Source organism: Palaemon carinicauda, chromosome 2, assembly GCF_036898095.1.
Source record: "Palaemon carinicauda isolate YSFRI2023 chromosome 2, ASM3689809v2, whole genome shotgun sequence".
In the NCBI taxonomy this organism is placed as follows: Eukaryota; Metazoa; Arthropoda; class Malacostraca; order Decapoda; family Palaemonidae; genus Palaemon; species Palaemon carinicauda.
This window is the reverse complement of record NC_090726.1, coordinates 147,075,838-147,100,500: the sequence shown is the minus strand read 5'-3', so window position 1 is coordinate 147,100,500 and position 24,663 is coordinate 147,075,838. Positions and strand designations below refer to the sequence as shown.

The 24,663-nt window shown below is 49.6% G+C and overlaps 1 protein-coding gene across 1 annotated transcript in view; it reads left to right on the top strand.

The window, feature by feature from the left end:
- Positions 1-24,663, top strand: part of LOC137627657 (ATPase family gene 2 protein homolog B-like) — a 449,107-nt gene that overhangs the window by 57,769 nt on the left and 366,675 nt on the right. Inside the window, exon 4 of the mRNA XM_068358828.1 lies at positions 10,614-10,739. Within this exon, the coding sequence (XP_068214929.1) occupies positions 10,614-10,739 (126 nt within the window). The remainder of the gene's footprint in view (positions 1-10,613; positions 10,740-24,663) is intronic.

The window sequence follows — 24,663 nt, the reverse complement described above, 5'->3', positions numbered from 1 at the left end:
TGATGTGAACAGTCTTGAATAGAGAAGACCAGGTCCCTTGGACTTTGCGTTGATGGGAGTGACCTCCCCATCCCTCTGTCGAGGCATCCGTGTGGATGGTCACCGATGGTGGAGGTGGCGTTTGATGCGTATCTTCTCCAGATTCATGACGCATCTCTTAGTTGTGCTTTTAGCACTGGATCTGTCACCGCTGCAAACTGGAGAGAACCCAGTACTCTTTCCTGTTGGCGTCTTGAGATCCTGTCGGATTTCAGTAGTCTCTTGAGAGATCCTTTAATTTCTCTCCTCTTCCCTGGGGGAATGGAGAGACGGTGTGACTTCAAGTTCCAATGGATTCCCAACCATTAAAACTCTTGAGCTGGAAAAAGTCAAGCCTTCTTGAAGTTGATCTTGAATCCCAGATGTTCTAGGAACTGGATCACTTTCTTGGATGCTTACAGACAAGCCATCCTGGATGCTGCCCACACCAGCCAGTCGCCCAGGTACGCTGCTACCTGGACGCCTTCTAGGCATAGTTGTTAAACGACTGCGTCTGCAAGTTTCGTAAAAATCCTTGGGGCTATGTTTAGTCCAAAGGGCATGGCTCTGAAGATGTACCTCTTCTGTAGCTTGAATCCTAGGTAGGAGGAGAGGGGGCAGTTGACTGGAATATGCCAGTAAGCATCTGCCAGGTCTATCGAGACTGTGTATGCTCCTTTTGGTAACATTGTCCTTATGTGTTGATGGCTCTGAAGACGTACTTCTTCTTCTGTAGCTTGAATCCTAGGTAGGAGGAGAGGGGGCAGTTGACTGGAATATGCCAGTAAGCATCTGCCAGGTCTATCGAGACTGTGTATGCTCCTTTTGGTAACAGGGTCCTTATGTGTTGAAGGGTTAACATCCTGAACTTGTTAAGTGGTGACAAGTCCAGAATGACTCTGAGTTTGTCTGAGTCCTTCTTGGGAACACAAAATAGCCTTTCCTGGAATTTTATGGACTTTGCCCTCCTTATTACCCGTTAGCTCAATAGTTGTAGGGTATATTCTTCCAGTAAGGGGGTGGAGTGTTGGAAGAATTGAGGGAATGATGGTGGAGCCTCGCTCCAGCTCCATCCAAGTCCGTTCTTGATTAGGCTGTGGGCCCAAGGATTGAAGGTCCAACGATCCTGAAATTGTTGGAGTCTCCCTCCTACCTGAAGCATCTCATTGCTTCTGTTTTCCGGAGGATTTTCCTCCCTGACCGCGTCCTCCTTTACCCCCCTTGCCTCGTGAGGGGTATCTTGAGGAGCCCCATCTAGAGCCTCTACCTTTGGGACTAAAGGTAGTGGTCTGCCTCTCAAACGTGGGGTTAAATGCTGGTGACTGGGCAACCAGCTGTTGAGGTACCATCTGGTAAGTGGTTTGCGGTTGAGCAACCACTTTGGGCACCGCGGTCATGGTGACTGTGGGATATTGTTGTTTGGCAGCCCGAGAGGGTAATCTGGGTCTCATAGTCTTCTTCTTAGGCTGGGGACCCTCATCTGGAGAAGACTTCCTCTTAGATAACATGCCCCACTTTTGGAGAAGGTTTATATTCTCCGTGGCGGCCGTGTCAACTACCTCCTTGACTGCTTCACTTGGGAAGAGGTCTTTACCCCAGATATTGGAAGCTATCTGCTTCCTGGGTTCGTGTTTCACAGCAGCCAAAGCAAACACGAACTCCCTACATGCCCTTCTGGCTTTAATAAAGCCGTATACGTCCTTAACCATGGTAGCCATGTGCATCTTGGCCATGACCACTTTCATATCTGGGGTGCTCTTTTGGCCTGCAGTCATTTCTAAACAATTCTGTAAGGATAGAGATGCTGCTAGTCTTTCCTTCATTTCTTGCTCCCTACGCAAGAGAAAGTCACACAGCTTTGGGAGATTTTCGTTGAACTGACGTCCAGCGATATCTGCCTCCAACTTCCTAACGGAGAAGGTAAGGTGGACTTCTTTCCACTCCTTATCCTCCATGGGCAGGGCTAACGACAAAGGTCTACACTCGTCCAGTGTAGGACAAGGTTTGCCGGCCTCTATTGCCTTAACAATGGCTTTAAGAGCCTTCGATGTAAAGGGGAACGCTATTGAAGCTGGAGCAAGAAAGGTAGGATGTTTCTTGCTGAGGGCTGACACCTTGGAATTAGTGTAGCCCACCTGCTTCAGGCTACTTGACAAAAGAGCCTGTGCCTTGTCATGGTCGAATACTATGACCTCCTTGGGTTCCGTCTCTTCCTTCAATGCTGGTTTCAGCTTCAGACGAATGAAGCAGTCTGGGTAAGCGTTGAAGCTTGGCCTGAACTGAACGTTGTCGATAGGGACGGCTCCCAACTTCTCTGAAATAAAGAGTTTGCCGTTAGTGATTATCATGTACTCCACATACCTTCAGGGATTAGTTTCAGAGCAGGCTGGGAGGTCTTGAACCCTGAGTCTCTTGTGAGACCCACGGGAGGCAGAGAGTCGAGCGATTTGCCTTTCAAGCTTCGCCTCCCTTCCTTCGCCTTGCTTGCAAATACTCTCCATCAGCACCGTAAGATTGGCCAGTGCCTGTCTCATATCATCTGATGGAAGGGCGGAAGATGTTGAGGGTAACGGTTCCAAAGCCGGCACCGACGGAAGGGACTCCGAATCGACTTCATCACCTTCTTCAGGAGTCAACGTAGACTCCTCCTCGTGACCTTCTTTCAGAAGATCCTTCTCAGTGTCCGAGGACACTTCAGACATCCTCTCCTCTTGATGGATGTCCATGCCTTGTAATGCGTCGCTGACTTCCGTTTCGACGGCAATCTGGACGCATGGAATCTCGGGTCGTGTCTGGGGTATGACAGCTTCCATACCCGCTTTAGGGAACAGCAAATTGCGCATCCTTTCGTTAGGAAGGTACGGTCCCTTCGAGTTCTTCTGAAACCCATGTACCCAACTACGCAGCTTTTCTCGTGCTGCATCCCTTGACTCTGCTGACTTTGGGTCATCAGAAGCTTCGGTAACCAAGGCCCGGCAAATATTGTAGCCTTGGGGGTCCCAGTAGCGTAGAGCTTTATTAGTAGCGGTGCAGGGGGCATGAGCTCTGCACTCTTCATGGCTGCAGAAGTCCTTACTCCTGACGTTGCAGAAGATGACCTCGCACTTCACTTGGTCCTCCTGTAAAGAGAGGAAATTTAAATGAGTATGCGGTAGTTTATCTCACCTGATAAACAATTATGTAAAATATTACTCTTAATATTTTAACCATTATAGCTTAGGATAGTCAAGCTAGAAAGGAACTAGGAAAGACACATACTTGTGTATCCTGTCCAGCCAATTGCTGTGACCTCCCCCAAAATTAAAGCCATAGAGTCTTCCTATTCAGGAAACCCAAGGGAAGGGTTCTAACCCCCTAGGGGTAGATAAGTGTAACTTAACACTGACCCTTCTCAAGGTTTTAATATTGTGGGGTAAATTGTTAACTGATAGCTATCAGTGTGTTGAAAGAAATCTTTTCTTTCAATATATGACTGGTCTCAACAATAGACTGTGCAAGGATACACAGGGTATGTTGGAAAATAACTACTGTATAATATATACTATAGTTTTCTGTCTGCGGTATGATCTGTACTGCAAATATACTGGCCACTGTATAACCATATACTGTAGTTCAGCCGGCATGTTGCCGGCTAGGCTAGCACCTGGGTTAGTACCTGGCGGCACCGGCCCAGCCGGCGGTACCTGGTGGCTCTTGCTGACAGAGAGAGAGAAAGCATGGAGTGAAGGGCTATGTGACGGGCCGAGAGCAAGGTTGTGACTCAAAGGCAGGAAGCTATCAACTGAGTTACTTTATTAAAGAACACTCTCCTTTATATACAAAACCTCAAGGCAACAGGCATTTTCATGTTCACAAGACAGACAATGTTACAGAGGCGATACGCAGACATGTATATTCAGGTTCTTTTTAGTGCGAGGGAAGAGCGCAGATACAAGCATAATATATACAAAATAATTTATGTACGATCGTGGGACACACGGTTGGTACATGGCTCCCCCCCTAAAAATGACATACTGTACATGTTAAATAGGGCACACTGATCTAGAGAGGCGAACTGTAGGCGGGTCATCTGGCAGAAGATAAGCAGGTTTTAGACGATCAATGGAGACCCAGTCTTCTTTGCCACGAATGTTTAGTAGGAATGCTTTCGGACTGCGTCGGATCACAAGGAAAGGGCCCATGTAAGGGGGCGTTAGCGGTGGCTTGGTAGTGTCGTTGCGCAGGAAGACGTGCGTTGCAGAGTGCAAGTCTGTTGGTATGTGATGCTTCGCTGGGGGCTTGTAAGTCTGGCGGCACGGAGTAAATTTTCCCACGACGTGACGTATGCGCTGGAGATCGTCGGAGCAGGTTGTAGAACGAAAAAATTCGGCAGGGACGACCAACGGGTCGCCATACACCATTTCACCATTTCAGCTGCCGAGACGTCGAGGGCGTCTTTAGGAGTGGTCCTTAGTCCCAGGAGGACCCAGGGAAGCTGAGTAAACCAGTTGCAATCCTTGCAGCGGGACACCAAAGCTGCTTTGAGGGTGCGATGAAAACGTTCAACCATTCCATTGGCAGCGGGGTTGTAGGCCGTTGTCTGATGTAGGGTGATGCCCAGGAGATTCGCTAATGATGTCCACAATTGAGAGGTGAAAGTGGTTCCCCTGTCAGAAGTAATATGCTCAGGGATACCAAATCTTGCAATCCATCCAGAGAGTAAGGCAGATGTACATGAGGCGGACGTTGCAGTTTCCATGGGAATGGCTTCAGGCCAACGAGTGGAGCGGTCGATGACGGTAAACATGTAACGATGTCCTTGTGATGTGGGTAGGGGGCCTACAACGTCGATGTGAATGTGTGCGAAATGACGCTGAGGTTGAGGAAAGGTGCCCACTCCTGAATCCGTGTGTCGATGTACTTTGGAAGTTTGGCAAGAAGTACAGGTGCGGACCCAATCCTTAGCATCCTTAGAAATGCCGTGCCAAATGAACTTTGCCTTCAGCAGCTGTGCAGTAGAACGGCACGAGGGATGTGAAAGGCCGTGAATGAAATCAATCACCTGTCGGCGCATGGGAGCAGGAATCCAAGGTCGCGGTCTGCCAGTACTGACGTCACAGAGGAGGGTGGTGTTGGAGTCGTCGAGGGGGAAGTCTTCCCAACGGAGGGACGTACAGGATGTCCTACATGCTTGATACTCTGGATCCTGTCGTTGGGCTTCAGCCAGGGTGTTGTAATCCAATCCCAGTTGAACGGCAGCCAACGTGTTTCATGACAGGGCATCGGCAACGGGATTCATTTTCCCAGGGACATATTGAAGGGTGCAATTGTATTCAGTCACGGCAGAGAGATGTCGGCGTTGACGGGCGGACCAGGCGTCAGACTGTCGACTGAAGGCGTGCACCAGAGGCATGTGGTCTGTGCGAATGACGAAGGGCGTACCTTCTAAGAAATGTCGAAAGTGACGGACAGCCAAGTGCACCACCAGCAATTCTCGATCGAAGGTAGAATAACCCGATTCTGCCTTGGACAGTTTTCTGCTGAAGAAGGCCAATGGGCGGGGCGAGCCGTTGATCACCTGCTCGAGTACTGCACCAATAGCGATGTCGCTGGCATCGGTGGAGAGAAGGAGAGGGGCATGTGGGATAGGAAAAGTGAGAGCCGCAGCAGTTGATAGGGCCTTCTTTGCATTGCAGAAGGCTGCTTCTTGAAGGGGATCCCACTTCAGGTCCTTTGGCTTGCCCTTGAGGGAGGCGTAGAGGGGAGCAAGAGTGGCGGCAATGGCTGGCAGAAAACGGTGATAGTAGTTGATCATGCCCAAGAATTCCTGCAGAGCTTTGACGGTTGAGGGCGCGGGGAAGTTCTGAACGGCTGCTACCTTCTCAGGGAGGGGATGGACTCCTTCAGGAGTGATGCGGTGCCCTAAGAACGACACTTCGTTGGCGCCAAAGGTACACTTGTCGTACCGGACTACAAGGCCGTTTTGTTGCAGGCGGTCGAGCACGATGCGCAGGTGACGGAGGTGTTCCTCTTTTGAGGAGGAGAACACAAGTATGTCGTCCACATAACATACACAGAAAGGGAGGTCCCCTAAGATGCCATCCATGAGACGTTGAAACGTGGCCCCAGCATTACGAAGGCCAAAACAGGAGTAATTGAAGGTGTATGTACCAAATGGAGTGGTGATGGCGGTCTTGGGGATGTCTTCTGGGTTCATAGGCACCTGATAATACCCCTTCAGGAGGTCGAGCGTAGAGAAAACCTTCGCTTTGTGCAGGTAGGAGGTCACTCCGGGGTCACCAATGTGACGGGCCGAGAGCAAGGTTGTGACTCAAAGGCAGGAAGCAATCAACTGAGTTACTTTATTAAAGAACACTCTCCTTTATATACAAAACCTCAAGGCAACAGGCATTTTCATGTTCACAAGACAGACAATGTTACAGAGGCGATACGCAGACATGTATATTCAGGTTCTTTTTAGTGCGAGGGAAGAGCGCAGATACAAGCATAATATATACAAAATAATTTATGTACGATTGTGTGACACACGGTTGGTACAGCTACCTTATTAAATGTTTGTTAACAATAATTAAGGGTGTAAGTACTTAATCTTACTGCCTTCCTCCAGAATGAGGGTTCAAATGGAAGGGTAGAATGTATCATTCTGGCTTCCATCCAACCACAAAAACCGTTGCCAGTCACTGCCGGCCGTGGGGATGTGGATGACAGTCCAAGAGAGGACTCAAGAACACTCGACAGAACAGGGGTTTCCCACCGGCAGCAGTCACAGCTGGCACAACCTTTCCCGGAGCCATGCGTCCATAAGGGAAGACTGAGTGACTATACAGCTGCTTGTGTAGGAGCCCGGCCAGCACCACAACCTACCCGGCAAGTGGTGAGATTGTAGGACGACGGCCACAGGGTTGCGTTGTATCAAATGTGGAAGGAGGGGGCAAGGTTGCCGCCACTACCACACAAGGGAGAAACTCTGTTTCAGTATCGGCGCCGTCCTAGGCGGCAGAAGAATATCTATTCTTCAGCTTAGGGTCTGCCGAAACAGTGTTAGGAGGAAGCGGCAGAATTGCCGCCACCTCCCAACAGGGGAGAAACTTCATTTCAGTATCGGCGCCATCCTAGGTGGCAGAAGAATATCTATTCTTTAGCCTAGGGTCTGCCGAAACAGGACTAGTCTTCTAGACCGCAGGGGAGAAGGTGGCGGCATCATACCACCACTTCAAATGCGGCCTAGGGAGGCATAGCCTCCTATGCTGGCAGCTGAAAGCTGGCAGGGGAGTGACTACTCACCCTGCTGCTCGGCTGCCGGCAAAAAGACTGAATACTCTGAGGTTCTGTCGAAAAACCGGTAAGGGTAAGAGACATAAAACACTAGCTTAATCAAGCCAGAGTGTCTACTCTATGGCAGGACCAAGGTAGGGCTGTTGCCTATGGCGGCACTCAGAGGGAAGAGGGATTACTCTTAAATCTCCACAGGAGACGAGTATCGAGTTATATAATAATTCTAGGAGATCTCTATCTCCGCACGAATTGATGAAACGATACACAAGGGTAAACTGGGTACATGTATGAAAGTATACTAAAGCGCATAGGCTAGCTAGCCTAGCGCAAGGCGAGATTTCGGTTACCTAAATCGCCGAAACTCTAACATATACGATCGATATAAGGAAGAGGAAATATATGCAAAATTATGTATATCTTTACAGGTAAAATTGTGCCTAAATAGCTTCATAAATTATTAATGCTATTACAACTAGGAAGTCGTTCTATATCATGCATGAAAGTAAACTGATGCGCGTAGGCTAGGAACCCTAGCGCGGGGCGAGGTTCAGTTACCTAAATCGTCGAAACTCTAATAAAAACAATCGACATAATATATAACTTCCTTGTAAAATCTCAATTGAATAGCTTCATAATTATTCATGCTATTACAACCGGGAAAGTCATTCAGCTAACTAAATAATTCATGCGTTATGAACGACAGCGCCCATGGCGCCTCTGGTGATCGGCGAAGCTCCGAACACTTAAAATTATTCTAATTACCTCCGCCAAGCGGCGGAGGTTATGTTTTCGGTTCGGTTTGTTTGTTTGTTTGTTTGTTTGTTTCTCTGTTTGTCTGTCTGTCTGTGGACAACGTAGAGGCCACATTTCTACACGGAATCACTTCAAACTTGGCCAAGTAGTTCCCCAATGTGTATGGAAGAACTGATTAAATTTTGGTCAAGGTCACCCCAAGGTCAAGGTCACAGGGGTCACTGGTGTCACTATGACATAAGTGGCCATATCAAGAGACAGAAATAAAGCACTGACTTTTGCATAAGGTCAAACGTTACTTGAAAGTCGAAGTCACATCAATTCATGATTCTAGGACATATGGCGCTCTAGGTCACCTTGGCGGAGGTATGTCCTCTACGAGGACCATGTCCGCGTTCAGGACTTGCTCACTTGTTTCTTTGTGAACTAGGAGCTAAAAATTATACATTGTAAAGAATGAATACTTAACTTTCCAGAGGCAGAGGTAGTTGGAGATTGCATGATAAATCCTTAAATATCGAAGCACAAATGTTAGAGCAACAGGGAAAACCACCGTGCGAAATCGCTAAGAAAATAGGAATAAACGCCATTATGGATACAGCGCTATCTAGATACTCAATAGTAGTACGGGAGGAAGGGTACCTTGATAACAGCTCCCCGTCTATTTTTGCCACTTTTCCCTCTCGAAGCGAAAACGCTATTCGGGGTGAAGATTGCCTTGTGTCGTATCAAGATATACGTCCCCTGATATTATGCGATATTCTTAAGAGAAACTTTAAGGATATTTGCACCAGGAGTTAGAATTCTGGAGACATAAAGGTTAATTCTCTGGGAATATCACTGTAGCCAAATATCCCTTAGAAAGCTACCAATAGGAACCTTCCATCAGGACGACATGGATTGGGCCCAAAAAAGTATTTGGATCATCTACTGCTGCTGGGTCAGGTTACATGAGAGGTAACTCCCCTACCGACCTTTTGTGTCGGCCGCACATCCAGATCTTACATAGGTCAGTTGGATCCCTACGACCTCATGCCTGGAGGCCATCCAGTATCACTTCACTCTGAGTTGGATTTCGTGACCTGTTGCAAAACAGATGTCTGGATATCTCAGGTCATCATCCTCAGGATACCAGGCTAAACTGGGTGATCTTCTGTCGTTGGTGTTGTGGAAGGGGTGATTCTTCTCTCGGAGCCACTATCCCTTTAATTGCTGAATTTTTCCTCTACCTTTTGGAGGAAAAACTGTGCTCAGTGTTGGCTGTAAAAGGCTATTGCTCAGCCAGGAGTCAAGTCTTTAGACTTGGGAATGGATAATTCTTCTTAGGCAGAATTGTTTATGCTCATACGGAGCTTTGAGCTGACTTGCCCCACTGTTGAAAGTTGGACCACCTCCTTGGAATGTCGCAGAAGTTTCTGCATTCCTTGAAAGGGGCCCCTTACTATCCGTTGAGTCGAGCCTCTGACTGAACTTGACTCTCAAGGTGCCAAACCACCTCCACAGCCTACTACCTGCAAGATTTAACACATAGGTCCCTGGATAAGTTTTTTCTAGGCCCTGTTGTGGTAGCTAAGCAAGTGGTATAGTTACCTTTGCTCCCTCCCAGGACTATTAGTAGTTGTTAGATGATTGAGGTTACAGTTTTAGTTTGGGACGAATGGAAATAGTGACCAGCATCTTTTCTTTTCTTATTCTTCCCCTATTTTGGGGTACAGCATTCTTCTTCTCGGTCAGCTGGATCTCGATTAAGTGCAGGTAACCGTCATGTAACTGTTAGCTAATATGTCTGCTGATGTTTCGTGTTATGTCCCCATTCTCCTTACGAAGGGGAGATGGTGTCTGGGTAAATTGAAATTTGTATATTTGCAAACCTATTGCTTATATTTTGCCTAGACAGTGTCACGGTGTTCTAGCACACTCTTTTCACCTTTGCACCAGCCATCAACCTGCTAGCAGTATCAAGCCACTGGTTGACGAGGTGTCAAGATTTTCATCTCTCGCATTTCAGTGCTTAGTGCTTAGCTGCAGAGATTCCAGGTAAAAAAGTTCCAGCCGGTTGGGAAGAGGATTTCCATCCACCATATGGTAAATCTTCTATGTAAGGAATAATGGTTTGTATTTGTCGGAACAAATGACAAATTTGGAAATACAGTAGTATACAGTATAGTAATTTTTATTTTTCTCAGCTATACAAACCCGTTCCTTACACAAATATTACCCACTATCACCTACCCCCAGAAGTTCAGTCTGCAATCAAATTGGAGGTGTATTGAGTAAGCAAGAGGTGTTGCTTACCCGCTACCCACTGTTAATAATTGGTATGATTGTTTATACCTCGTTAAAATCTTTTATATTAATGTTCCAGCTTGTGCTGTTGCCTTCTCTTATGTGTAAAATCTTGTTTGTATTGTTAGGGAAAATACAAATTACTTCCAAATTTATTATTCTTATCCTTTAAATTGACTTATGAAGTAGGGTCTAGGACTGGTAGCAAATTTCTGTTAAAGAATATTGATTTAGTAAATTTACAATCTCTCAATTCTAATTTCATATTTTTTATATTTCAGATTGCAGAGAGAGCTCGAATGCTTAGTGAGGAAGGTCCTTGTGTGTTTTTTATAGATGAAATTGATGCATTGTGTCCAGTAAGAACAAAGGAGTCTACTTTATTTAATGTAAAACTTACTGCATTGGTATGTAAAGATTTTTTTAACTTTTCATATTCTTTAAAAAATGCACATATTGAATATTCATAATTCATGTGTTACATTTGTAATATTGGCTCTTGACCATATCCATGTAAACACAGCTGTTCACTTTGTTCATGTAATCCTGTTTTTGTCAGGTTGCCTGTTTTGGCATATAGTCCCTTGCTTGGGTTACAAGACTTGGAAGTTGTGAACTCATTCTAATTCTCTTCTATAACTTTGTTCAAGGATTTGTTAGTGATTACTTTCACATAACCTGTTTCGTGTGTTATGCAAAATCCTACCCACTTCATTTGACCATAGAATAAATAGGAAGAGCTCTTGATGGCTGGCTGGCTTAGGTTTCCGGGCGGTTATTGAATAGCTTTTTGTGTCGGGAAACTTGTCAATATTCATAGAAATTCCTGTACTCTTAGAACTTTCCAGGATTATTGTGTCATTTACTTTTCTTTTGTTCCGTAACCGAAATACAAACCACGCTATTTACATTGGGTTTACCTTTTAGCGTAGCTGAGATGGTGAGCCATTAGAATTTAACGAGGGTGTGTTACCCCCGCGCTAGTTAGCGGGGGGGGGGGGGGGTAGGGGAGTGGTAGCTAGCTACCCCCCCCCCCCTCACACACCGGTGAAGCTCACTTTTCACTCTTGGCTCGGACTGGGACAGACGTCTGTCTTTGTCCTTGCTTGGCAGCCATTGTTTGTTTTGTCTTTACTTAATCACTTACTGTACTTTTCTTTTACTCAATATATATGTAAAAAAATTTTCATGTTTGTATATATATTTGAGTATGGAAATCAGTAAGTTTCCTTTTCAGAGTTGTGTGTGTAGTGTACGATATCTCCGTGGAGCCCTCGACAGTTTGGAAATTAGTAAGTTTCCTTTTCAGAGTTGTGTGTGTAGTGTACGATATCTCCGTGGAGCCCTCGGCAGTTTAGGCCACCACGGTGTAATTTTATGGGTTGCGATCGAGTTTGACTTCGGTCTTTCTCTCTCTCTCTCTTGAGGTCGTTCACCCTTTTACTACGTTACTACGCCTTTTGTAGCTTCCTTCCCGTGTGGGTGGGGTTGCTACGCCGTACGTTTTGTCTCAATTAGTTTATGAATCTACAGTAATTGTATTTGTTAATTTTTCAGCTTTGTAGAACGATTCCTTTCGGGGTTTTCGTTCTTTCTTTGGTGTTCATTCATTTTTAAATTACATAATTACATAGTTACATAATTATAATTGTTATAATTCTGTTTTGGTTACAGCTCTCCTTCCGTGAGTGTAAGTGGTTGTGAGGGCACGTGCCTGTTGTGTAATTCTTGTTTTCCTTTCCCTCGGGATTCCTCTTCGGAGCCTTCCCGGGGGAATTATTATTATTATTATTACTTACTAAGCTACAACCCTAGTTGGAAAAGCAGTATGCTATAAGCCCAGGGGCTCCAACAGGGAAAATAGCTCAGTGCGGAAAGGAAAAAAGGAAAATAAAATATTCTAAGAAGAGTAACAACAATAAATATCTCCTATATAAACTATAAAAACTTTAACAAAACAAGAGGAAGAGAAATAAGATAGGAGAGTGTGCTCGAGTGTACCCTCAAGCAAGAGAACTCTAACCCAAGACAGTGAAAGGCCATGGTACAGAGGCTATGGCACTACCCAAGACTAGAGAACAGTGGTTTGATTTTGGAGTGTCCTTCTCCTAGAAGAGCTGCTTACCATAGCTAAAGAGTCTCTTCTACCCTTACCAAGAGGAAAGTGGCACTGAACAAGTACAGTGCAGTAACCCCTTGGGTGATGAAGAATTGTTTGGTAATCTGTGTTGTCAGGTGTATGAGGATAGAGGAGAATATGTAAAGAATATGCCAGACTATTCAGTGTGTATGTAGGCAAAGGGAAAATGAACCGTAACCAGAGAGGAGGATCCAATGTAGTACTGTCTGGCCAGTCAAAAGACCCCATAACTCTCTAGCGGTAGTATCTCAACGGGTGGCTGGTGCCCTGGCCAACCTACTACCTACAAATGAATGTGTACTAATGATTTTTGTTTTATTTTTTTACAGTTACCGATCTAGTTCGTTTCTGTAATATGGCAACGGTGTGAGCTGTCTTGTTGAGGCCTGGGGATTTGGCTGTTGCTGCCTCCCCTTTGAATTTTCGTCAGGGGCGTGTCTCCTTCTACTGGAAGTACTCCCGTGACGATTGACAGCTCTCCAGTTCATTTTAGAACTCTCAGGAGGCTCGCCTCCTTGGGTGGGTAACTTTCCTTCCGAGGGAAGTTTTTCTTGTCCAGGCTTGGGTTTTTCCCCTTTTGGGGGGTTCTTCTCTTGCCTTTTTTTCGTGCGACTATGCTCTTGGTGCTGAGCGGTCGCACCTGCAGTTTTGCTCAAGGGGCTGGGCAACTGCAGGAGCCCCTCTTCGGAGGATTGCTCCTTTTTGGTCACTGGCTGACCAGTCTCTTCTACGAAGTGTTTCTCTTACGTTCGCGAGAGAGTACACTCATAGAGACTCCTCTTCGGAGGATTCTTCTGCTGCTGTTGCTGTTGGCCTCCTTCGCCGTAAGGCTCACCGTCCGCCTCGTCGTAAGGGCCTCCCATCTACCTATAAGGGTGCTAAGAGGCGCCTTTTTGAATCTCCGTATGCAGTCTACAACTCCTTCTTCTTGATCTTCCGCCCCTGGTGCAGATGGACAGCAGTTTGACCTCGTCTTCCGATGGGCAACGGTCTTCCCGACGGACAACGGTCTTCCTGACGGACAACGGTCTTCCGACGGACATCAGTCTCCCGGCGGACAGACAACGGTCTTCCGACGGACATCAGTCTCCCGACGGACAACGATCCCTTCGGGGCAAAGGGTTGCCTCCCACGGGGGTTCTTCCCTTGCGTGTCAGGGTTCCCCTGCGCGCCCTTCTGCTGTGTTCTCTCCTGCTCAGTGTTAGCGCACAGGCGCTCTCCTGCTCCTGCTCAGTGTTAGCGCACAGGCGTTCTCCTGCTCATCAGCGCTTTCCTGATCGCTAGCGCTCTCCTGTTCGCCAGCGCTCTTCTGTTCGCCAGCGCTCTTCTGTTCGTCAGCGCTCTCATGTTGATCATCTCTGCTGTTCCTGTTGGTTCCTGTTACGCGCCGTGCGCCCACGTTCGCCCTCGCGATCTAGAAATTCGGATCAGGTCTGGGTCAAGGACTCTTCTTCAACGCGCAAGCTTCTATGCGTTGCCTTCTTCTCGCCAGCGATCACCAACTCGCCAGCGACCTCAGACGCGTCAACGTTCACCTGCTCGTCAGCGATCTCCTACGCGTCAACGATCGCCATCGATCTGCCACTCGTGTCAGTTCCCCTGAACACCATCAGTAGCGATCTAGCGCTCGCCTGCTGTGGACCACGATCTCCGGTAGCTGAGTCTTGCCGTAGATCTTCCTCCTGCTCGCCAGCGCTCACCTTTACTTCTGTCCTTCTGTGCGCCAGCTTTCTTCAATCGCCAGCGCACATCTGCGCGCCCTTCTTTGCCACGCACCAATGGGCGCCAACGGTTTTCTGACCGTCTAGGATCGCCTGATTAACAGCTTGCTTCAGCGCTCACCTTCCTGATGCACCTGCGCGCCTTCTGTTAGCGCGATGCACGCTAACCATCACTAGTCTCTCTCGCGTTGGCAATCGCCTACGCGCCCGCGCGATTCTTCACCTGCTCGCTAGTGTTTTGTTAACGCACCACCGCACGCCAACGTGCCGTCGCGCCATCGCTTGCCAACGCGCCTTCACTCTCCTATGGGCTATCACTCGCCAGAACGCGCCATCGCTCGTCAACGCGCCATCGCCCGCCTACGCGTCATCGGTCTCCTGACCACCTGCGCTCACCCGTGCGGCCACACGCCCACGTGCCCGCACCGCGCACATGCTCTCCAATGTTCGCCCGCGTGCGAACCAACGGTATTCCATCGCGCGGACGGACGGCGTTCCGTCGCGCGGACGGACGGCGTTCCGTCGCGCGGACGGACGGCGTTCCGTCGCGCGGACGGACGGCCTTCCGTCGCGCGGACGGACGGCCTTCCGTCGCGCGGACGGACGGCCTTCCGTCGCGCGGACCGACGGCCTTCCGTCGCGCGGACCGACGGCCTTCCGTCGCGCGGACGGACGGACTTCCGTCGCGCGGACCGACGGCCTTCCGTCGCCCGGACGGACGGCCTTCCGTCGCCCGGACGGACGGCCTTCCGTCGCCCGGACCGACGGCCTTCCGTCGCCCGGACCGACGGCCTTCCGTCGCCCGGACCGACGGCCTTCCGTCGCCCGGACCGACGGCCTTCCGTCGCCCGGACCGACGGCCTTCCGTCTCCGTCGCCCGGACCGACGGCGTTCCGTCGCCCGAACCGACGGCGTTCCGTCGCCCGGACCGACGGCGTTCCGTCGCCCGGACCGACGGCGTTCCGTCGCCCGGACCGACGGCGTTCCGTCGCCCGGACGGACGGCCTTCCGTCGCCCGGACGGACGGCCTTCCGTCGCCCGGACGGACGGCCTTCCGTCGCCCGGACGGACGGCCTTCCGTCGCGCGGACGGACGGCCTTCCGTCGCCCGGACGGACGGCCTTCCGTCGCCCGGACCGACGGCCTTCCGTCGCCCGGACCGACGGCGTTCCGTCGCCCGGACGTTCCGTCGCCCGGACCGACGGCGTTCCGTCGCCCGGACCGACGGCGTTCCGTCGCCGGGACCGACGGCGTTCCGTCGCCGGGACCGACGGCGTTCCGTCGCCCGGACCGACGGCCTTCCGTCGCCCGGACCGACGGCCTTCCGTCGCCCGGACCGACGGCGTTCCGTCGCCCGGACCGACGGCGTTCCGTCGCCCGGACCGACGCCGTTCCGTCGCCCGGAGCGACGGCGTTCCGTCGCCCGGACCGACGGCGTTCCGTCGCGCGAACATCGGCTCGCCCTCCTTCTGCGCTCCTTCGCTCACCTTCGTTTGCGTTCCTGCGTGCCCGTCGCCCGTCGCCCGGACCGACGCCGTTCCGTCGCCCGGAGCGACGGCCTTCCGTCGCCCGGACGGACGGCCTTCCGTCGCCCGGACGGACGGCCTTCCGTCGCCCGGACGGACGGCCTTCCGTCGCGCGGACGGACGGCCTTCCGTCGCCCGGACGGACGGCCTTCCGTCGCCCGGACGGACGGCCTTCCGTCGCCCGGACCGACGGCCTTCCGTCGCCCGGACCGACGGCGTTCCGTCGCCCGGACGTTCCGTCGCCCGGACCGACGGCGTTCCGTCGCCCGGACCGACGGCGTTCCGTCGCCGGGACCGACGGCGTTCCGTCGCCGGGACCGACGGCGTTCCGTCGCCCGGACCGACGGCCTTCCGTCGCCCGGACCGACGGCCTTCCGTCGCCCGGACCGACGGCGTTCCGTCGCCCGGACCGACGGCGTTCCGTCGCCCGGACCGACGCCGTTCCGTCGCCCGGAGCGACGGCGTTCCGTCGCCCGGACCGACGGCGTTCCGTCGCGCGAACATCGGCTCGCCCTCCTTCTGCGCTCCTTCGCTCACCTTCGTTTGCGTTCCTGCGTGCCCGCGCATGAGCGCTTCCACGTTCGCCCACGCGCTAATCATTGATTTACCATCGCGCGAGCGCCAGGGCGATTGCGACCGCGAGTCCCATTGGGGTTTCGCAGCATGGCCAGCCTGGCGAGTCTTCTGGAGCGTATTTCCAGAACACGGCCTCACCCCGTAAACGCAGAGCATGGCACATGCAAGAATAAGAAGAATCTTCAGGGAGGTCTGAGCAACATTCTTCTTTCCAGAACCTGGGTTAGCCCTTCCCCGTCATTCCCTGGAAGGGTTTTTGGCGGGGGGCTTTCCGTTCGAGATTTCTCCATCGGCCAAGGGGTGACTGTTTACCCCTTCCTCTTCTCCATCTCGTGAAAGGGGCTTACCAGGTCCTTTCCTTCCTCGGTTATGACCCGAGGTTTTGTTCAAGGAAGCTACAGGAAGGTCATGGGTACTTTCCTCCTCTCGGGCTCAAGCACCTTGGCGTTTCGTTGTCAAGTATCGAACTTGCGGGCAAGCTCGATGTTGGACCATCTGGACGCAATGACCGAGGGCTTCCTTTTGTGTGTCTCATACGTTGATGTCGACAACCTCAGACACCCTTCCATCCTTGAGAAGAGTTTGTTTGTGCCCAAGGACAGAGGAAGTCGACTTTCATTTTCACTCCTCCAAGGAGCTTTCTTCCAGACCCTGCAGGGCTCCAGCGCCTCTTTCTTTCAGCCACGTTGGCCTAAGTTATCGGACCGGCTATGACAACTAAGACAAGGTGTCCAATTGCAGTTCCCTCCTGTCAGGAACAGATGGCACGGGAGGCTCTCCCGGGGGGGGGGGGGGCATAGTCCTAGAGGGAGCGGCAGAGTTCACGAACTCTAGGATTGGCACCCCCCTCTTGCAGGTTTCACGCTGGGAGGATGCCTAAGGTTACTCATCCGGATGACAGCTTCCCGATGCCCATTCCTGCACGATCTCTGTGATCAGCCAAGGATATCGCGCCTGCCGTCTCTATCAGCGAATTCAGTGTCTCTGAACCTCTATGCCATAGGGTCGGCAAGAGTTTGCCCGTTTGGGCAGAATGATCCATGCCTTAGGAGAAGGTCCTCCATAGGATCGTCGACGGCTTCACCCCCGGCTTCTTCAGTCGATCCTTTCTTGTAAGGAAGTATCTGAGACGGGAGTTCCGTAGTCGACCTCTCAGCCCTGAAAAAGTTTGTCGAACAAACTTCGTCCACCGTGGAACAGCAGAATCGATCAGACTGGTAACGAGGCGACAGGACTCCTTAGGTCCTGGATCGGAAGGACGGGTACTTTCAGTTTCCATTCCATCCATCTTCCAGGAAGCTCGTGGAATTCAGCCTAGACTACAGGTATTCCTGCTTAAGATGCAGTGTGGCGATCCCGCCGTGGCATTGCAGGTTTTTTTCCCCAGAGAACTCTCCCTGCTTTCCTCATGGCTGCTCAGGTGCAGGCTTCCGCCTCCTTCTCCTTTTGGAGGTCAGGTCAACTCCGGTGGGCTCGGGTTCGACCTTCTTCAGCGCCGGGACAAGCTTCCGGATGCTTACCATGAGTGGGGGTTCATGGTATATTGCTAGGAGCCTTCTCTTCTTCTGCCTCAACATCTGGAGTATCTGGCCATGATATTGAGTCAACGGCCTAACCACGTTAGAAACCCCGCTTCTCGTCCATCCAGCGAGGTTAAGCAATGTTGGTTCTGGTCGGTACTTGGATGGGTGACCGCCTGGGGACGCCAGATTCTGTTGCCACCTCCTCCGAGCTTTCCCTTCAGTTGACTGTGGCAAGGCTGAGGAGAGTCGCAGTACCTGTTCTCAGTCAAGCAGAGCTTTCAGCCCTACCTTGGAACGTTTCCTAGTTCTCCTTTCCTCATTGACCCGTCTATAGTCCGAACGGTCGCCTCAGGATAAGTTCCATGTGGGGCGGTCCAAGTTCCGGTGGTTTCAGGCAACGATTAACCGGACTTCCTGGCCCCTATGGGACCAGCGGAACTATTAGACCTGCAATGGGTGTTGACCTATGGAACCTCTTGATGGGAGTGGATATTCTCGTCCTTTCCCCACATTCTTGATGCTGTTCTCGGACTCGTCAAAGAAAAGGGGGGGGGGGGGCATGTTCCGGTCCAGGCCTATGGTCAGGACCTGAAGGATACCTCTCCATCATTCAGGCAGGCTTAGGGGCCGTAATCTGGCCCCTCTACAGATCCTACAGCTCCTGCTGAGTCGCTCCGTGCGCGTCGACTTCATGGTTCTGGCCTGTTCTAACCAGCAGGGGACGCATTTTCACACCTTCGCATCTTGCAGTAGAGATACCGAGATGATTTGAGATACTCTCAATACCACCATTGGCTCTCTCATTCCAGGCAGAGGAATGTTCTCTCCGACTTTCCGAGCAGAGCCTCGTAGAGAGAGTGTACCTGGGGGTCTTTGGCCTTGAGTAACCAGCAAGTCTTGGCCTGGGGGACCTGATTGCGACAGCTTGGAACCTCAAGCTTCTGCTGTTCTTCCCCCCAGTCTCAGACCCCGAGACTCTGGCAAGATGCATTCCGGTGATGGTGGGACAACATCGACGCCTGCGTCTTCCCTCCTTTGTTGTCTGTTAAGAATGGGTCTCAACAAGACCAGGTTGTCTGTCAACCTTTCAATGGCCCTGAGAGCTCCACTGGGACTATGCGCAGAACGGTTTCCGGACCCTCTGCTCCCCCTGACGGAACTCCCGGGAGAGCTTCTCCCACGGCACAGGCTACTTAAACAACCACACTGCAACATCTTTCACTAGCCAGGGCGTCGCTTCGGCTTCATACCTGGAGACACTACGCCTCCTCCTCAAGAAGAGACAACCCGCTACAGTCGCGGGACGGAGGTCGCGTCATCTGCGATAGTCATCCGCAGGGGTCTTCCAGGCGAAGTGAAGAGTCTTCGGTGGTTGGTGTCGTGGGAGATATACCTCTTCCCTTGAGGCCTCTTCTCCAGCAATAACGATCTTATTGCCTTTCGGCGGGAGGAAACTCCTTTCCGCTCTCGGCAATGAAGCCTGTCGCTCAGCCTTTCCCTGACCTTCAGGCTTAAAGGAATAACTTTTTCCTTCCCGCTGGACCTTTCCTCGCTCATGCGAAGCTGCGAACGTCCCTGCCCTAGTCGGAGTGAGACCTCCAACTTGGAGCATGGCTCGGACTTTTTAGTCCCTGAAGAGATCTTCTCAAGACCCTTTACGTCAAGCCTCTGATCGTATTTCGTCTTGGGGCTCCTGCTCACTCTGGCCGCGGCCAGTGTGTAAGCAATCTTCTTGGTCTCGTACGACTCCGCCCTTTCTAAGGAATGGGGAAGGCAACATTCAGGTTCGCTCCTGAGTTGTTGGCTAGACTCAGAATCTTGGGGTCCCGGCCCTTCGGTCCAATTCCTTCAAGATTTCGAGTCACCATTCTATATCTGATTTCTATAACCTTCTCCTTCTTGCCAGTAAAGGAATCGAGAGGTTAGCTTTGGGAACAGCTGCAGTTTGTCCTCACGTGCAGCCGGGTTGGGAGCGCAAGAAGGACACGGGGGAGAGTCACCAGTATACCTCTTCAGCTCGGACTCAAGGACATTCATCTCGACCTGACTCCAGACCCTCCCCCGTCACGTCGCCCTACAGCACGATGTCGGATACATCGCAACGTCCCTCGCCTTCGAGTAATACTACTCTGTGACGCAGGTGCTACAAGCTGGAGTCTGGAAGCGTCTATTGATCTTCGCAGCCCGCTTCCTGCAGGGCGTGACCCACAGGAGTTTCGATACGTTTTCTATCGCTCTGTGGTGGCTACACAACAGCTTGTCTAACCTCAGGCTCCTTTTTGGACAGGTAGCAGAAGGTTGAGGGCATTGTTATCAGGTTTTAGTCTGCATGAATGAAAGAAGTATGTCTGGCCCTTACTTCTTTCTTCATTTTCCCCTCTACTGGGAAGCAGCATCCTGGTCTCTGCATAGCTGACCTCGAACCTCTGCAGGTAAACCATGCTTCCTTTTGTTCCGAGTATTGAGTCAATACTGTCGCGTCCCCCATACCCTGACGAGGTGGTATTGGGAACGTCCTAACCCAGAGTTCCTTCTGGAACTCCAGGTCAACTGCCTAGGACGGGTCACACTTCTTCCTTCACACACAAGCTTATGTAGGCCACACGGTTCCTTGCGGAGCAAGGAACTTGTGAGGTGCAGGGACTCCTTTTCTCGAGTGCGACTCACTCGGATTCTGAGTCCCCGGGTAAAGCCAAAGCCAGTAAGGCTGGGGACTTTCCATCCTACCTAAGGGGTAAGTCACCCAATGTAAATAGCGTGGTTTGTATTTCGGTTACGGAACAAATGACAAATTCGAAGATAATTTGTATTTTTCCTAACCATACAAACCTTAGCTATTTACACATATTTGCCCGCCAGCCCTGTCCCCCAAGACAAGTCCTACCTCTAAGTGAAAGTGAGCTTCACTGGTGTGTGAGGGGGGGAGGGGTAGCTAGCTACCACTCCCCTACCCACCCGCTAACTAGCGCGGGGGTAATACACCCTCGTTAAATTCTAATGGCTCGCCATTTCAGCTACGCTGAAAGGTAAACCCAATGTAAATAGCTAAGGTTTGTATGGTTAGGAAAAATACAAATTATCTTCGAATTTGTCATTTTTTATTTTTATTGCTTTTCTAATAAGATGATTTTCATGGTATTGTATGATCTAAGAATTTGTTTTGAGCATTGTTATTTTAGAATTGTGAAAAGCACCGGCCATATTTCTTTAATGGATTGAAGGTAGCTTTAGAAAATTTTTGTAAGTAGTTTTGGTTTAATGTTTTCATTTACTATTGCAAAGATTAATGATTAAGCTACCAAATGGCAATAACTATGAAAATAAAAATAAAGCATTCCCATCAATGGCTGCCTAACATTCCTAAAATCCATGATCTTCAATTAATGCAAACTTTTATAGAAAATAAAAAAATATCAAACCTGTTATCAGATTATGGCATTCCCCCCCAAAAAAAGAAAATAAAGACATCTTGTTGAAGTAATTTTTACATATCTTCAAACGGATCCTTTGTAAATTGGTGGACAAAGCATCCACTTGCATAGAAAATGGGAACATTTCCTCCCATTTTCTCAGGAGGTCATCCTAGCCATGTCTGCTGTCATCAGTTCTTATGTACTAATGTTTGTTCAGCACTATTTTCAAACCTTTATGATCTTTACAGTGGGGATATAATTCGGCGACAGCTGAAACTAGCCGTAAGATTTTTACACGAGGTGTGACTACCCTTGAGAGGGGGATTAGACCAACCACCCCACTCACACCAGCACTAGTAACTGAACGTCGCTTCTTATTTTGGCTCAGAAGAGAACAGACAGTCTTTCTCTCCAGTCAAAAACCTTTAAACAGCTTATGATTAAAACAACTAGCCTAAAAGCTTAAAAACCCTCTTTCTTTAGAGTGCAGACCCCGGAATTCCCTTAGGTGTGGACTCCGCTGCTTCCCTTAGCAAAGCAATGGTGGCCACCATCGGGCAAGTCTCTCCTATTAACTCCAGTCTTTCCTAAGGCTCTTTGGTCTCGCTGCTAAGGAATGGTTTCCTAGGGTGCTACAGTTAAAGGCACAGTGGGAGTGCACTCCTGTAATGCACCAATAAAGTTCTTGTGCACTTAGCTGCAACACACACATTGTTTCTGCTCACCTTTGTTCCTGCTACTCAGAATGAGAGCAGTTGCAGACTGGTTCCTCTCTGGGTTTCCAGTTAGGGGATCCCTTTGCAGTGAACCCAGAAACTAGCTTTGGGTATGTTTCACAGGCATGCTTGATGCCAACCTTCAACTTGAGCTTACTCAGCTTAGTGAAGGGAAGCAGAGTGTACTGCCCGCAGGTCCGCTTTCAGGTGTTGAGCAACCCACCCATCCGCGACAGAAGCTGCTCTTCGCCAGCCACTGTCAAGCAGTCCTCCCACTTGTGGGAAGAGCTCCCTTTAGCAGCCCCAGGTGCTGTACAACCTTCCCGCTTGTGGGAGAGATGTCCTTTACCTGAGTGGTCTAACCCCCCCCCCCCTCCCCTGGGTCACTGCCAGCGGGTATTGGATTCGTCCATACCTCATATTAGCTCTTCGGAGCAAAGCTTCTCAGAGCTTAATGACGTTGGGGTTAGGTGGCTGCTTGCAGCTCCCACTCCTCACTGTACCCTCAGGGTACAGGAAATGAGTCATGAGAAATTTCCCCTCAGGTTTATTGCTGCAGATGGGCCGCAGATGGTGATGCTTGCCAACCGCTTATGGTCGTTACCTCTCCCATCAACAAGTATTGTAGGCTATAACTCATCTGGGTTATTGGCTACTTCGTGCTTGTTGGGCACAAAAAAGCTCAAAGTTTTGTGAGGTGAGACCCTTCGGGACCCGAGCCTCGAGGTGTGTACCTCTCACGAGAGAAAACCTACTGTTCTACAAGTTCAGCACAACTCTATGTGTCTCCTAGCGAGGGGAGGACATAAGGCTACTCGCCAACCCCCTGTGGGTGGTAGGACAAGCATGAGAGCTTTACAAAAAAACTAGTCTTGCAGAGAAGTCATGCACAGTGTTACGCACCTATCCACTGAGCACTAGGGAGGTGGGTGGGCGAGGTCCTCTGTCTGAAGAAGGTCTGTGAGTAACTTAGGTTGCTTGCCATTGTACCCATAGCAAGTTTGCGAGACCCTACTCTCCATCGCACAGAGCTTCAGCTTTCTGTTGCCTCAAGTACACTCTACTTCAGTGGTGCATACTCATTCACATCCACAGATGCTCACCACCTTACCTACAACTATCATTACAGGTGCGAGTTCACTCTCACCCCATCGTTTGCCAGAACTCGCCGGCGTTTGCTTATACATGCTGGGTCTGGCTGGTGTGCTGGCAAGCTTTTTCTGGTGCTCACTTGGACAAACAAATAGTTTGCTAGTCCTGTCTTCCCAACCTCCTTTGGGAACCTGACTAATGTTTGCGCTCTTTGCGTACTGGGGCCAAAAAACCCTTACATGGAAGCTTACACTTTTCATGGAAGGAGAGCCCACCTGACAATAAGCGTAGCAAGGTGCGCAGGCAAGCCCCAATCCTTGAGGAGTTATACACAACTGCAGGTGCTCGCTAACACCCCCATAGTAAGGGGCTAGTATGAGTTCCTCTGGTTGCGCATGCTCAATCTCTCAAGACAAAACCGTCGGGTTATTGCCGAAAATGGGATGCCTGCTAGATTTTTAGGATTAATATTTGATAGCAGGCAGATATGGATTCCCCACTTGTAAGGCTTAAAGGGTAAATGTCTAGAGGCTCTGAATCTTTTGAAAGCTTTATCCCGTGCATCTTGGGGTCAGATTGCAAAACTCTTTTAAAATTATATAAGGCTTTAATTTTTTAAGAAAATAGCTATGGATGTGAAAGATACTTAGCCATCCCAAGCTGATTAAAGATTTTAGATTCTATACACCATACTGGTATTAGATTGGCCACAGGAGCCTTTAGAACCTCGCCTATCCGAAGCCTCCTTGTAGTCGCTCGAGAAATAACTTTAGACCTTTACCGAAAGTCTTCTATTGTTGGTTATTGGTTTAGGTTGCAAAGACTGCCTAATTTTTTAGTGTATCAGACTGCAAACATTGTAAGGCATTGTAGATACTTTGAGTTTCATCTAAAATCTCCTCAATCTGATGGTTTTCGGGTAAAACAATTGGTATACAGTCTTGATATAGCTTGAAATAAGTTTCTTCCATTTAAGATATTATCAACCCCTCTATGGAAATTACCAGAGATATCTTTCTGTAAATATTATATTGGTATTAAAAAGAATATGAATGACTTAGAAGCCAGGTCTCTTTTTATGGAATATATTGCAGAACATAGAGAATTGACTTTTATATACACTGATGGCTCCAAATCTGATGGTGGCTTTGGATTTGGAATATATAGTTAGGCTTTTAATTGAAGAGGTGCATTTTCTCTAGTCTCTAGTTAGGCTTTTAATTGTAGAGGTGCATTTTCTCTAGTCTCTTCTATATTTACTGGCAAAGTATATGGCATACTAACCGCTATTGAAAAAATAGCTTTAAAAGAGGAACGAGATTTTACCATTTTTAGTGTTGCAAGAAGTGTCCTACAAGCTTTAGAAGTTTTTCATTCCAGTAACCCTTTAGTCTTAAAGATTTTAGACTGTTTTTTTTATTATTAGACTGAGAGGTAAAACATTTCAATTTTGTTGGGTTCCAGCACACACAGGTATGTCTGGGAATAAGAAGTCAGATTTACCAGCAAAGAATGCTGTAGCTGAGTTGTTACCAAGAAGGTATGCAATCCTTATTAATGGCTTTTACCATGCATTCAGAATTTTTTTATAGTAATTTGCAACAGCATTTTGATGGTTTAGTTGA